The 15257-nt window shown below is 39.6% G+C and overlaps 1 protein-coding gene across 2 annotated transcripts in view; it reads right to left on the reverse strand.

Moving 5' to 3' along the window:
* Nucleotides 1-15257, reverse strand: part of HECW2 (HECT, C2 and WW domain containing E3 ubiquitin protein ligase 2) — a 446473-nt gene that overhangs the window by 136605 nt on the left and 294611 nt on the right. For both annotated transcript variants that reach the window (XM_024981178.1, XM_024981179.2), the window contains 3 exons: nt 14947-15022; nt 4681-4850; nt 1937-2079 (listed from right to left, as the gene is read on the reverse strand). In XM_024981178.1, coding sequence (XP_024836946.1) covers nt 1937-2079; nt 4681-4850; nt 14947-15022 — 389 coding nt within the window. The remainder of the gene's footprint in view (nt 1-1936; nt 2080-4680; nt 4851-14946; nt 15023-15257) is intronic.

The following is a 15257-nucleotide window of genomic DNA, read 5'->3' on the forward strand; positions in this document are numbered from 1 at the left end:
TCCATTAATCCTAAAAATAATTTTTAGAAACTTCCCAAAGCTGAAGCTCCAATACTTTGGCCACCTGATGCTAAAAGCCAACTCATTGGAAAAGACCCTGATGCTGGGAAGGACTGAAGGCAAAGGTATAAGGGGCAACAGAGGATGAGATGGTTAGACAGTATCACTGACTCAATGGACATGAATTTGAGCAAACTCCAGAAGATAGTGGAGGACAGAAGAGCCTGGCATGCTGCAGTCCATGGTGTAGCAAAGAGTTGGACATGACTTAACGACTGAACAACAACAACAAAAGAGTATTACCTCCACTAGGAGCAATATTTGCTATCCTTAAAAATAATTGCAATTTCCCTGTTTTATCAAATTAAATGAGGCTGCTAGAATTTCAGCATAATATTTCTAGTTTATGTGGTCTATCTCAACCATTGCCTCTAATGGACAGAGAATTAGATTTCATTGATGCTGCTGCTAAGTCACTTCAGTCATGTCCGACTCTGTGCGACCCCATAGACGGCAGCCCACCAGACTCCCCCATCCCTGGGATTCTCCAGGCAAGAACACTGGAGTGGGTTGCCATTTCCTTCTCCAATGCATGAAAGTGAAAAGTGAAAGTGAAGTCGCTCAGTCGTGTCCGACTCTTGGCGACCCCATGGACTGCAGCCCACCAGGCTCCTCCATCCATGGGATTTTCCAGGCAAGAGTACTGGAGTGGGGTGCCATTGCCTTCTCTGTAGATTCCATTAGAATCTCTTAATTTCAGATGTCGAAGAGGTCTTTGAGATCACCTGGTCTAAAGACTTTATTTTTCAAACAAGGAAACTAATGTCTGAAAAAATTGTGACTTGTCAAAACACTAAGAGGACAGTTAATTAGCTGCAAAGTGCCTACAAATGATCAACCTCTCAGGTAGCTGGATGAATATGCCATCACTGCCAGCCTTAAAGTGTGGCAGAGAAGTCGAGATTCTGGAACAGACTGATCTGCTCAAATCCCAGCTCCACCACTGGCTTGCTAGCCTCAGATTCCTCATCTCTGAAAGAGGTATAACAACACTGTTCACCTCGCAGAGTTGTCGAGATTATAGAAGCAGATGAGTGTAATTTACTTAACTCCTGACATAGACTAGGGCCATACCATCTTTTTTTGTTTACTTTTGTTTACTATTGCTGCTACTACTACCACAGCTACTGTTTATCACTGATACTGCTGACTACCACCACTGTTATCATACATTCATAATGTTCTCCTAAAATGAAAAGGATGCCCCCTAGTGCTACCTCAGAGCAGCTGTGTAATTGAGTTTGCTGATACTTACCGTGTGAAAATATATACACCATTTATAATAAGGAATGGAGGCATGTTATGATTTCTCAACTACTTGATTCACAGCTTACAAAAAGCTAACAGAAAGGAGACAGATGTCAAGCCACATTTTAAAATTCTCTCAATGAGTAATTTCTAGTTGCCTAAATGAATGTCTTAGAGCTCTAAGTACATGTCTTAGAGCTCCACACCATCCCAGAGTCTAGGCTCTGTTTTAAATGGCCCTAAAATAAGGTGGTTTTGGTATCTTAGGCATAACAAAAATCTCTGGATAAGGTTAATCAGGATTGGGAGGTGTCAATCTGATACTGGCATCCTGTTCTAGGGAGAGGCTGTTATAGCAAGACTTCAATATACTCAAAAATCAACTGAGCACTGTGACATTTCACACTGAAATGCTAATAGTAGGTACATCTTGGGAAAGATAGATAACTCAAAAAAGATACATGAAAATAAAGTCCTTTTTGTCCTGCACATTTTAAGGCATATGCCAGCACTTTCATTTTTAAAAGAAGTATATTACCACTTCTTATCAGTGAGAAAAGCCCTAGGACTTCAAAGTATCATTTCAGTTGCTTCAGCGGAAACTACTTGCAACAGGATCCCTGATTACCCAATGGCTTGCCGCTCCAGTAGCCTCTGGACTGGAATGGTGAGCTTCCCCAGGAAACGCTTAATGATAGGCCGGCTCTTTGCAAACTTGTCTTTAATTTCAATCTCTAAGACATCAGTAAGGAGTGCAAAAAAGGAGTATTTCTGAAAACAAAACATAACACAAGTCAAAAAAGAAATACAAAATTATATATATCATTTTATTAATATACATTACTATAAGAAAAATTAGCATCTCTTAAATTCTAATGACATAGAGAGTCTACATTGCCAGAAAAATCTGCAACAATTGTCAATCTTTTATTCACTCAGAATCATGAACAGTCATAAAGATTAAAAAGCAGCAGTTAGGATCTAGATGACAAAGGAAGCACCTTCAATCATCCAACTCTTCCGGTTGAATAGTTTGAGGAGATGCTATCAAATATTAAATTATGCACAATACAATTTTAGTGCTCACCACATTTATTGTATTTTAACTCTTTAATATTTAATATCCTGTTATATGGTGGCTTAGAATTAACCAATACTCTGATTAACAGCAAACTTAATTCCTGATCCCATGGTATTTTGAAGTTGCACATCTTCGTCCTTCACTTAGTGGTTAAAATAGAAGCACCTAATGAATATTATGATTTCCCTGGTTTACAGCAAAATAAAACAATGTTCAAATAGAAGTTACTTAATTTAAAAGGCACACAGAGACATTTCTCCTGGGATAGAAAAATAAAAGTATGAGGTTAAGATAAGCTTTGTTGTTTTCAGAATGCCATTGGAAAAAACAGGATATGATATTAATAAGGATATAAAAGAAAAATAACCTGCTTTACTCATTTACAAACACTTTCATATATATTACAAAGATAAAGTGTTCCTTTTTATGATGAGCATCTCAGAAAAAGTGAATGATGGAGCCAGAAATCTAACCTGAACCATTTGTCTCTGTCCCTGGTAGTATCTAGGCAACAACAATGACGTCTGACTAGTGCCAGCCAACTTTACACTCAGGGGTCACTAAGTTTACATAGTCATAACAATTTAATTTCCCCAAAGGGCCATGAAGTTTAGCAATCTGCTTAATGGAAAAAGCACTTGCTTAGAATAAGACAGCAGAGTTTAAGCACTACTTCTGCCCCTGAAGAGCTAGTTACATGAACATTTTAAGCTTTTGTTTATTAATCACAAAAAGAGAGGTGAGAATATCATCCCTTACATACCCTTTATCATGCCTGCACTGGTAACATGGCTAAGAACTCTGTAAATATTAAATGTTAGAAAAATAAAGTTATTGCTAGTATCGTTACTATCTCTACTCTTTGCCTTCTAAGTGATCATCATGCAATCATCTAAGCTTCTAATGTGTTAAATTAAGTGGTATTCCTTTAAGAGTTATTCACTATTTGGAGACAGTATTTCAAACCAGGAATAAAAAAATTGACAATATTTAGCCACTAACATAACCATGAAAACTGCCCAAGAGAAACATCTTGCTATGCTGGCAAGCCTCAAACAGCCACAGTTTTTCTCCAGTTGGTTTTGGAACTGTTGAAACTCTCTCTCCAATGAAATACTGTTCAGCATTGTTAGAACATATTATTGTCATTAAACATTTAGGGAGTGATTTAATTAACTGTGCAACTCCCATGCCAATATACGTTTGTCTTAGCTCAGTTGGTAAAGAATCTGCCTGCAATGCAAGAGACCCCGGTTCGATTCCTGGGTCTGGAGAAGGGATAGGCTACCCACCCCAGGATTTGTGGGCTTTCCTTATGGCTCAGCTGGTAAAAGAATCCGCCTGCAATGCAGGAGACCTGGGTTTGATCCCTGGGTTGGGAAGATCCCCTGGAGAAGGGAAAGGCTACCCACTCTAGTATTCTGACCTGGAGAATTCCATGGACTGTATCGTCCATGGGGTCACAAAGAGTCAGACATGACTGAGTGACTTGCACTTTCAGTTTCAGAAACACTCATTGAAACTAGTATGTGAACTGTGTCTTGATTCCCTGAGAGAAGGTAGAACTCATGCTCTGCTCGCTAGAAGAGAATCAACGTCTCTGTTCAGTCTGTGACAAAAAAATATTTCCAATGGGAAAACCCTGGGCTTGATTTCACTAATATGGCACACTGCAATGACTGGTAGCATACTGCAGCTATGAGAAAGTCTGAAGTACCATCAACACAATCTGCCTTCCCTCAGGATGACAATTCCTCAACTGCCTCGTGTAATTAACCAAAATCTAGAAATCAAAAAAACATTTGCCAAAGCCTGTAGGGAGAGAAATTCCATTAATTTATATTGAGTATGTGCTAGAACAAAATATAAAAATTTTAAATAAAAATGGGATCAATGTTACTGACTTTTCCTTCTGCCTCAGGCTCCCATATGGCTCTGCAAGGCACTGTTACTGTCCTTACAAAATGTTGATACTTTGTCCATCATTAATATTTGCCTTGATTTTTATTTCTTTAAAAAATATTGCATTGAAATATTAATTTTGATCATTGAGTCTTTGGAACCCTATAAATAACACATCTGAGGGAAGTCCCTCATTTGCTTAACCCTAGACCCATCCCTGGTTAGAAGGGAATATCTCATTTTCTTTGTACCCTTTTCCTAACAGAATTTCCAGACGCCTCAGCCATATTGCCCACACCCACGAGCAGCTGAACAATATAGAGACCAGTGGAGAGAGATGGAGTTGGCCAACTTCTTGTCAAGCAGGAGGTCTCTGACTATCATCTTACCTCTCGATGCCAAATTGGATTAGTGGTGTTACTGATGATAGTAGACCTCCTCTCCTGCCCATGGTGGGCACAGGTGGGGAAACTGCTCTTCTTCCCTGGCTGAATGGACATCTTAAGATAAGGGTCAGGATTGAAGAACATCCCTTTCTTTAGTCCAACTGCCCTAAGGTCTTTAAAGAAAGAAAGAGAGGAGGAAGAAGGGAAGGAAAGAGAGAGGGAGAGGAAAGGGACAGAAGATAAGAGATTCATATGTTCTGATTAGAACAAGTAGATCAATGGCAATTCATTCTTAAATAATTACACAGGAAACTCTAAACAGAAACTATTCAGCAAAACAATAACAAAATTAATCACTCTATGATTGCTTAGATAAGTGAGGGCAAGTAGGTTATGACTAACTCCAGCAAGGGGTCCTCTAACAGGCTGCAGAATGAAGCCAAACTTGTATCACCACCTTCAGTTCAGTTCAGTTCAGTCGCTCAGTCGTGTCCGACTCTTTGCGACCCCATGAATTGCAGCACACCAGGCCTCCTTGTCCATCACCAACTCCAGGAATTCACTCAAACTCACGTCCATCGAGTCGGTGATGCCATCCAGCCATCTCATCCTCTGTTGTCCCCTTTTCCTCCTGCCTCCAATCCCTCCCAGCATCAGAGTCTTTTCCAATGAGTCAACTCTTCGCATGAGGTGGCCAAAGTACTGGAGCTTCAGCTTTAGCATCATTCCTTCCAAAGAACACTTGATTCTAATTTTGATTAGAATTAATACCATTTTGATTCTAATGTGTGCATCTTCACCACCTTTTTCTATGTAGCTTGGCAACCAGCACTTCACATAATGTCTTAAGAGAAATCCTTAGTAAATACTGTATTTAAAAAGAAAACCAATATGTCCTTTCATGAGATAAAAGTGAGTCTTCTACATAAATACATGAAATGTAGAGACTTAAGTTTAATTGGGGATGAAACTTCAGAGCACACATTCAGCTGTACCATATGTAAAATGCCATATATATTCTACAAATGAATGTTAGATGAAAAAGAGAGACCAGCAATATTTCTAAAATTTGATTGCTATCTGTTACATTAAATAACTGTGAGTTTATTTTTTCAGTAGTCTGTTAAGTAACTTAAATATTTGTTAAAAGTCCCATAACTCATCTTAGATTCACCACTTGTTACTTCACACAATATGAGCTGCTAAAATTTCTGGCTAACATCTGGTTAGTGAAGAGACTAACACTTTTTAAAATGGTCAAGCTACAGGATGCAAAAATGTCAGGAAATAAAGCTGGCTTCACAGGATCCCCAATGCCTTTCTGAGAATATCAGTTAGGATAAGGTTGGCTTGAGAGCTAAGTGTTCTTCAAAGCTTCTGGAGAATAGACAGTTTCTAGGTAACTTTATTGGAGAAGGAAATGGCAACCCACTCCAGTACTCTTGCCTGGAAAATCCCATGGATGGAGGAGCCTGGTGGGCTGCAGTCCATGGGGTCGCCAAGAGTCGGACACGACTGAGCGACTTCACTTTCACTTTTCACTTTCATGCATTGGAGAAGGAAATGGCAACCCACTCCAGTGTTCTTGCCTGGAGAATCCCAGGGATGGGGGAGCCTGGTGGGCTGTTGTCTATGGGGTCGCACAGAGTCGGACACGACTGAAGCGACTTAGCAGCAGCAGCAGGTAACTTTATACAGTTATGAACAGTGTAGGGAAGTTCTGACCACTGATTCAGAAAAAGAATTCTGTGGACAGGCTCTGAACCCTCAAAGACCTTGTGTGGGTGTGCTAAGTTGCTTCAGTGGCATCTGATGCTTTGCAATCCTATGGACTGTGGCCTGCTGGATTCCTATGTCCATGGGATTCTCCAGGCAAGAATTCTGGAGTGGGTTGCCATGCCCTCCTCCAGAGGATTTTCCCAGCCCAGGGATCAAACCCAAATCTCCTGCATTTCAGGTAAATTCTTCACCATTTGAGCTACCCAGGAAGCCCCCCGGGTATGTCTACTGCATTGATAGGTGGGTTCTTGACCACTGAGCCGCCTAGGAAGCCCCTCAAAGACCTCTGAATGACCTGAATCAGCTGGGGAAGAGACCCTGTAGAGTAACTTCACATTTTTTAAAGGATCACCAGGGTCATCCTACTCAAGTCCACATTCCTGAAACACAAAGTCTTTCTCAGAAGGACAGACTTGGCCTGGGGTTGCCCATAGCATCATATTCTCTAAGGAGTGCTCCCTGGAAGAAGTTCACCAATGGCCAAAAAAAAAAAACTTGCGGCCTAGATAACATGTGATGAAAACAGACCAGGACTGTTTAATGTCTCATAACTGGCAGCAGAGGGAAGCAGTCTAACACGTCAGAAAAGATTGAAAAACTCAACCAAGAGGACCTTATGTTTGGAAGATAGTAAGATCTTTGATCTAAAAGCCCACGGGAGAAGGGAAAGATTGAGCAAAGAACTAGACAGGCACTTCAGAGAAGCTGCTGTCATCTCATTAGCCTCATGGATCCCATCTCTGGCAAGTCCTACTATGGAATCATTATTAATACAGTGCTTATATTTTACTGTCAATTTAATAATGCTACATGTTTTCACTTGGTTTTATTTGGTAATTTTGAGAAAAAATACAATTTGAATATTTTCTTATCCTTATTGTTGGGCTTGCTTCAGACTCAAAGACAAAGGAATGATATTCTTTAGCTGTTAAAGGGATTTTTACTTCTCAAGAAGGGATTTCTTTGCAGTAAACAAGTACATGTACAGAAATGGCTGTCATGAAGTCTGACAGAGCTAAATTATTCATGCAAAATGCTCCTTTGAAGAAACAGCATCCACCAGAAGATTAAGCCACAGCGATGAAAGATGTCACTGTTATCCTTTTCTACAAGAGACACTATACAAGTAAGTCTTCATTAATAAACATAATAAACTACCAGTTATTTGTACTTTGATTATACAGTTCACTTTATCCATATCTTGACTTTCTCTTTTATGTTTTACATATTTTATGGCTCATAAATATGCATAACACCTCATAGATTAAAGAAGGACTCAGTCACAAAGGTATGAGAGGTTAAATATCTTTCACTTCTTACTTGGAGAAGAGCTTTAAGACTTTCATCAAAAAACAGTTTTTGCTTTATCTGTAGAGTTCAATTATTTGTGTCCCTATTTATTCACAGATAATCAAGAGCAGAATATTTGCAGAAAGATATTCTACAGAGCTTAAATGCTCTCCATAGACAGTCATCCACTGTCAATATGCTACACCAGATGAATTATTTAGAATTACCATCAGAAATTGGCTTTCATCTTCTATACTTTTTAGACATTTCTGTATATCATCTGCAAATACTTGATCACATGGTAGGAAATAAAACAGATTTTAGATAGCCAGCCTCTATGTGTACTGCGGTGGATATTGGAAAAAGTTGTATATAAAGAAAAAGCATCTGGTTATGCCCCAAAGCTTATTTCTGCTTTTCAGGAAAATGTCTTGGGATTTTTAGTTCTCATCTGGTCATTCTCGAATGGTGGGTTAATTAACATCCCCTCTGCGGTCAAAATCAATATGTGTGTGTCATGTTCACAAAAATATTGGTCACTTGAAAGCTTAGAGCAATTATTCTAAAATAAGAAAACTGTAGTATGGGTATACTAAGTTTTCTGGGCCATGGAGGTTTGGGAAGCTGTTCCTTATCTGTAAAAGAAGGATTCATTTTTGTTCCTGCAACCCACCTGCACCCCTCCCCTAGAACCCTTAAGCACAGGTAGCCAACTAAAATATATTCAAAAGAAAGATAAGGGGTTGAGGAGTTTATCACAGGCTGTGGTATACTTAGATTTTTAAAACCCTGAGGGTTCCAGTGAAAATATATCTACTGGTCAAATTTGAACTATTTATAGCCTCTGAGATTTGCCAGAGAACCAAACTAAAAAGGTAGTCATGGTAAGTAACTTCATATGGGGAGGAAAAGGAACATGCTAGATCAGAAATGGATACTACAATGGCCTTGGGCCAGAAATGAGCTAACACATGAGCTACCATCATACATGATAATCATGCATCCATGGATGCGTGTTTTCAAGATCAGCCTCCTAACTTTCACTATTAAAAATGTCAATTTTCGTGAATAACATTTTCTGCAGTGAACAAAAAGTGAATCTACTGATAATTTAAATTTCAGAAGTACTACACCAATGGGAAAAAAATGAAAACAGACATGGTGACAGACATCTATTAGAATTTATCTTACATGTGCTGCAGTACAGTTGTCTGTTTCAAAAGTCTGTTTCAAATATTGATTTCCTTAGAGTAATCAATCAGTAGTCATGTATGGATGTGAGAGTTGGACTATAAAGAAAGCTGCTGCTGCTGCTGCATGCCGAAGAATTGATGCTTTTGAACTGTGGTGTTGGAGAAAACGCTTGAGAGTCCCTTGTACTGCAAGATCAAACCAGTCCATCCTAAAGGAAATCAGTCCTGACTATTCATTGGAAGGAATGATGCTGAAACTGAAACTCCAATACTTTGGCTACCTGAAGAACTAACTCATTTGAAAAGACCCTGATGCTGAGAAAGATTGAAGGCTGGAGGAGAAGGGGATGCCAGAGGATGAGATGGTTGGATGGCATCACCAACTCGATGGACATGAGTTTGGGTAAGCTCCAGGAGCTGGTGATGGACAGGGAAGCCTGGTGTGCTGCAATCCATGGGGTCACAAAGAGTTGGACATGACTAAGCGACTGAACTGAACTGAGAGTACGCTTCAGCTTTGTTGTTGTTGCAGTTGCTAAGTTGTGTCCTACTCTTTGCAAACCCATGCACTGCAGCACGCCAGGCTCCCCTGTCCTCCACTATCTTCTGGAGTTTGCTCAAATTCATGCCCACTGAATCAGTGATGCTATATAACCATCTCATCCTCTGCCACACAATTCTCCTTTTGCATTCAGTCTTTCCAGCATCAAGGTCTTTTCAGCTGTCAGCATCAGGTGGCCAAAGCATTGGAGCTTCAGCTTCAGCAACAGTCCTTCCAATGAATACTAAATGTTGATCTCCTTTAGGATTGACTGGTTTGATTTTGCAGTCCAGAGGAAACTCAGGAGTCTTCTCTACCAACACAATTCAAAAGCATTAATTTTTTGGTGCTCAGTCCTCTTTATGGTCCAACTTTCACATGATGACAGGAAAAACCATAGCTTTAACTATACAGACTTTTGTCAGCAAATTGACATCCCTGCTTTTTAGTATGTCAGTTATAACTTTCCTTCCAAGGAGCAAGCATCTTTTAATTTAATGGCTACAGTCACAGTCTACAGTCATTTTGGTGATCAAGACAATAAAATCCATCACTGCTTCCACTTTACCCCCATCTATTTGACATGAAGTGATGGGACTAGGGATAGGACTGTCTTCACGACCCAGATAATCACGATGGTGTGATCACTCACCTACAGCCAGACACCCTGGAATGCAAAGTCAACTGGGCTTTAGGAAGCATCACTACGAATAAAGCTAGTGGAGGTGATGGAATTTCAGTTGAGTTATTTCAAATCCTAAATGATGATGCTGTTAAAGTGCTGCACTCAATATGTCAGCAAATTTGGAAAACACAGCAGCGGCCACAGGACTGGAAAAGGTCAGGTTTCATTCCAATCCCAAAGAAAGTCAATGATAAAGAATGCTCAAACTACCATACAATTGCACTTATCTCACATGCTAGCAAAGTCACGCTCAAAGTTCTTCAAGGTGGGCTTCAACAGTACATAAACGGTGAACTTCCAGATGTTCAAGATGGAATTAGAAAAGGCAGAGGAACCAGATATCAAATCGCCAACATCCACTGGATCATTGAAAAAGCAAGGAAGCTGCAGAAAAACATCTATTTCTGCTTTATTGAGTATGCCAAAGCCTTTGACTGTGTGGATCACAACAAACTGTGGAAAATTCTTCAAGAGATGGGAATGCCAGACCACCTGATCTGTCTCCTGAGAAATCTGTATGCAGGTCAAGAAGCAACAGTTAGAACCAGACACGGAACAACAGACTGTTTTCAAATCGGGAAAGGAGGATGTCAAGGCTATTTATTGTCATTCTGCTTATTTAACTTATATGCAGAGTACATCCTGAGAAATGCTGGAATCAAGCATTGCCAGGAGAAATATCAATAACCTCAGATATGCAGATGACACCACCCTTCTGGCAGAAAGTGAAGAAGAACTAAAGAGCCTCTTGATGAAAGTAAAAGAGGACAGTGAAAAAGTTGACTTAAAGCTCAGCATTCAGAAAACTAAGATCATGGCACCCGGTCCCATCACTTGATGGCAAATAGATGGGGAAACAGTGGAAACAGTGGCAGACTTTATTTTTTTGGGCTCCAAAATCACTGCCAATGATGACTGCAGCCAAGAAATTAAAAGATGCTTGCTCCTTGGAAGAAAAGTTAAGGCCAATCTACACAGCATATTAGAAAGCAGAGACATTGCTTTGCCAACAAAGGTCCATCTAGTCAAAGCTATGGTTTTTCCAGTAGTCATGTATGGATGTGAGAGTTGGACTGTGAAGAAAGCTGAGAGCCGAAGAATTGATGCTTGTGAACTATGGTGTTGGAGAAGACTCTTGAGAGTCCCTTGGACTGCAAGGAGATCTAACCAGTCCATCCTAAAGGAAATCAGTCCTGAATATTCATTGGAAGGACTGATGCTGAAGCTGAAACTCCAATATTTTGGCAACTGATGTGAAGAACTTACTCATTTGAAAAGACCCTGATGCTGGGAAAGACTGAAGGCAGGAAGAGAAGGGGATGACAAAGGATGAGACAGTTGGAGATGGCATCACTGCCTCGGTGGACATGAGTTTGAGTAAACTTCAGGAGTTGGTGATGGGAGGCCTGGCATGCAGCAGTTCATGGGGCCGCAAAGAGTCGGACACAACTGAGCGACTGAAATGAACTGATGGGACTAGATGCCATGATCGTAGTTTTTTGAGTGCTGAGTTTCAACCCAGCTTTTTCCTCTCTCCTCTTTTACCCTCTTTCATCAAAAGGTTCTTCAGTTTTTCTTCACGTCCTGCCATAAGAATGGTGTTATCTGCATATTTGAGGATGTTCATATTTCTCCCAGAAATCTGAGTTCCAGCTTGTGAGTCATCCAGCTCGGTATTTTGAATTATGTACTCTGAATATAAGTTAAATAAGCAGGGTGACAATATATAGCCGTGTCATACTCCTTCCCTGATTTTGAACCAGTCCATTTTTCTATGTCCGGTTTTAACTGTTACTTCTTTACCTGCATACAGGTTTCCTAGGAGATGGGTAAGGTGGTCTGGTATTCCCATCTTTTTAAGAATTTTCCACAGTTTCTTGTGATCCACATAGTCAAAGGCTTTAGCATAGTCAGTGAAGCAGAAATAGATGTTTTTCTAGAACTCCCTTGCTTTCTCCATGATCCAATGAATGTTGGCAAGTTGAACTCTGGTTCCTCTGTCTTTTTGAAACCCAGGTTGTACATCTGGTTCATGCATTGCTGAAGCCTAGCTTGAAGGATTTTGAGCAGAACCTTGCTAGCATGTGAAATGAGTGCAACTGTATGCTACTTCATACATTCTTTGGCATGCCCTTCTTTGGGACTGGAATGAAAACTTTTCCAGTCCTGTGGCCACTGCTGAATTTTCCAAATTTGTTCAATACTGAGTGCAGGATTTTAACAACATCATCTTTTAGGATTTGAAATAGCTCAACTGGAATTCCATCATCTCCAATAGCTTTGTTTGCAGTAATGTTTCCTAAGGCCCATTTGACTTCACACTCCAGGACGTCCAGCTTTAGGTGAGTGCCCACACTATCATGGTTATCTGGGTCATTAGGATCTTTCTTGTAGAGTTCATTTGTGTATTCTTGTAACCTCTTCTTCATCTCTTCCGCCTCTGTTAGGTGCTTGCTGTTTCTGTCCTTTATTGCGCCCATCTTTGCATGAAATGTCCCCTTGGTACTTCAATCTTCTTGAAGAGATCACTAGTCCTTTCCATTCTGCTGTTTTCCTTTATTTATTTGCATTGTTCATTTAAGAAGGCCTTCATGTCTCTCCTTGATATTCTCTGGATCTCTGCATTCAGTTGGGTGTATTTTTACCTTTCTCCCTTGCCTTTTGTTCTTCTTCTTTCCTCAGCTATTTGTAAAGTCTGCTTAGACAACCACTTTGTCTTATTGCATTTCTTTTTCTTCGAGATGGTTTTGGTCACTGCCACCCGTACAATGTCACACACATGCATCCGTGGTTTTCTGGGCACTTTATTTACTGAATCTAATCCCTTGAATCTGTTTGTCACCTCCACTGTATAATAAGGGATTTGATCTAGGTTATACCTGAGTAGCCTAGTGGTTTTCCCTACTTTCTGCAATTTAAGCCTGAATTTTGCAATAAGGAGCTTAAGATCAGAGGCATAGTCAGCTCCAGGTCTTGTTTTTGCTGACTGCATAGAGCTTCTCCAACTTCAGCTGCAAAGAACATAAATATCTCATTTTGGTATTGACCATCTGGTGATATCCATGTATAGAGTTGTCTCCTGGGTGATTGGAAAAGGGTGTTTGTTATGATCAGCATGTTTTATTGACAAAACTCTGTTAGCCTTTGCCCTGGTTCATTTTGTACTCCAAGCCCAAACTTGCCTGTTTTCCAGATATCTCATAACTTTTGCATTCCAATCCCCTATGATGAAAAGGGCATCTTTCTTGGGTGTTAGTTCTAGAAGTTCTTGTAGATCTTCATAGAACTGGTCAACTTCAACTTTTTTGGCATTAGTGGTTGGTGTACAGACTTGAATTACTGTGATGTTGAATATTTTGACTTGGAAACGAACTGAGATCATGCTGTTGTTCTTGCAGTTGCACCCAAGTACTGCATTTTGAACTCTTTTGTTGACCATAAGGGTTACTCCATTTCTTCTAAGGGATTCTTGCCCACAGTAGTAGATATAATGGTCATCTGAATTAAATTTGCCTGTTCCCATCCACTTTAGTTCACTGATTCCTAAGATGTTGATGTTCACTCTTGCCATCTCTTGCCTGACTATGCCCGATTTACCTGGATTCATGGATCTAACATTCCAGCTTCCTGTGCAATATTGTTCTTTACAGCATCAGACTTTACTTTCACTACCAGACATATCCCCAACTGAGCACCATTTCTGCTTTGTCCCCAGCCACTTCATTCTTTATTGAGCTCTTAGTACTTGCCATCCGCTCTTCTCCAGTAGCATATTGGACATCTTCCAACCTGGGGGCAGGGGGACTCATCTTCCAGTGTTGTATCTTTTTGTCTTTTCATTCAGTCCATGGAGTTCTCACGGCAAGAATACTGGAGTAAGTTGCAGTTTCCCCTTCCAGTGGACCACATTTTGTCAAAGCTCTTCACTATGACCCATACATCTTTGGTGGCCCTGCACAGCATGGCTCATAGCTTCATTTCACAAGCCCTTTTGCCACAAGGCTGTGATCCGTGAAGGGGATTCTTGGCCTTTTAAAACTGCCAATCAATTTTTTTTTTAAATCACTGGCTTTCAAACATCTTTTGACAGTGACACCTGCATGAAATCCATTATACTGAAACTCATTTTACACATATACATGCGTGTATATTTTATGTGTGAAGATTTTCAGTTTGTAGAAACTGGTGTCCTATGAAATACATTTCCCTTTGGTGTTTAAACTCTAATTTTTTCTATTCTTTTTTTAATTGCTAGTTTCAACTGAATTAATCTTATAAACCACAAATGAATTCCAACTCACAAGCTGAAAAGCAGTGCTTTAGTTGCATGATAAATATACAACAATCAGAATATTTTACTAACCAGAAAATAAACAACAAAATATTGTCTTCTCCATTTTCCAATATTTATATGTATTTCTCCATAGAAATAGGAGTATCTCTTGGGTTTTTTTTATCCCTTGTCTCTAATTTTTTCCTTTCTCTAAATGAGGTAAACACAAATTGTTTTATCAAAGCTCTACAGTGGGATTAGCACATATTGCATTACAGTTTTTCTTAAGTAACAGTCTTTTTATCACCAGAAAACTTCCTAGAAGAAATAATTTCTGAGTATATACCAATAATTTAATTTTACCTTGGTAAGAAATATGCTTGAATTTCCAGAAATATTACAAAAATACTTTGCATATCATATTTAAGAGTCTACAGAAAGAAACAACTGTTTCTAAGTTTGAATTGCACACTTTCACACTGGACATAGTGTTTAAAGATATCCTTACCTGACAAAGTAAAGCTAACAAGCTTCCGAGAATGCTGATTTCCTGAAGCCCCTCCTTCCATGCCTTCTGCCCCCATCTGCAGAGAAAAAAACACATATCTGAAGTTTCAGTGGAATATAATACCTTCCTAGGGAACCACATATGTTTGCAAATATGATTATTTTTGTATCAAACATGTATTGTAGTACATGACTTCATTTGCTACAAAACTTGGAATGGACACACAAAAGCAAATTCTCAAAAGATGAAAGAAGAGATCATACCTAAATTTAATCTTTACCCAAAATGTAACCAACATGAACTTTTAAATT

This window comes from Bos taurus, chromosome 2 (genome assembly GCF_002263795.3).
Source record: "Bos taurus isolate L1 Dominette 01449 registration number 42190680 breed Hereford chromosome 2, ARS-UCD2.0, whole genome shotgun sequence".
Classification (NCBI taxonomy): domain Eukaryota; kingdom Metazoa; phylum Chordata; class Mammalia; order Artiodactyla; family Bovidae; genus Bos; species Bos taurus.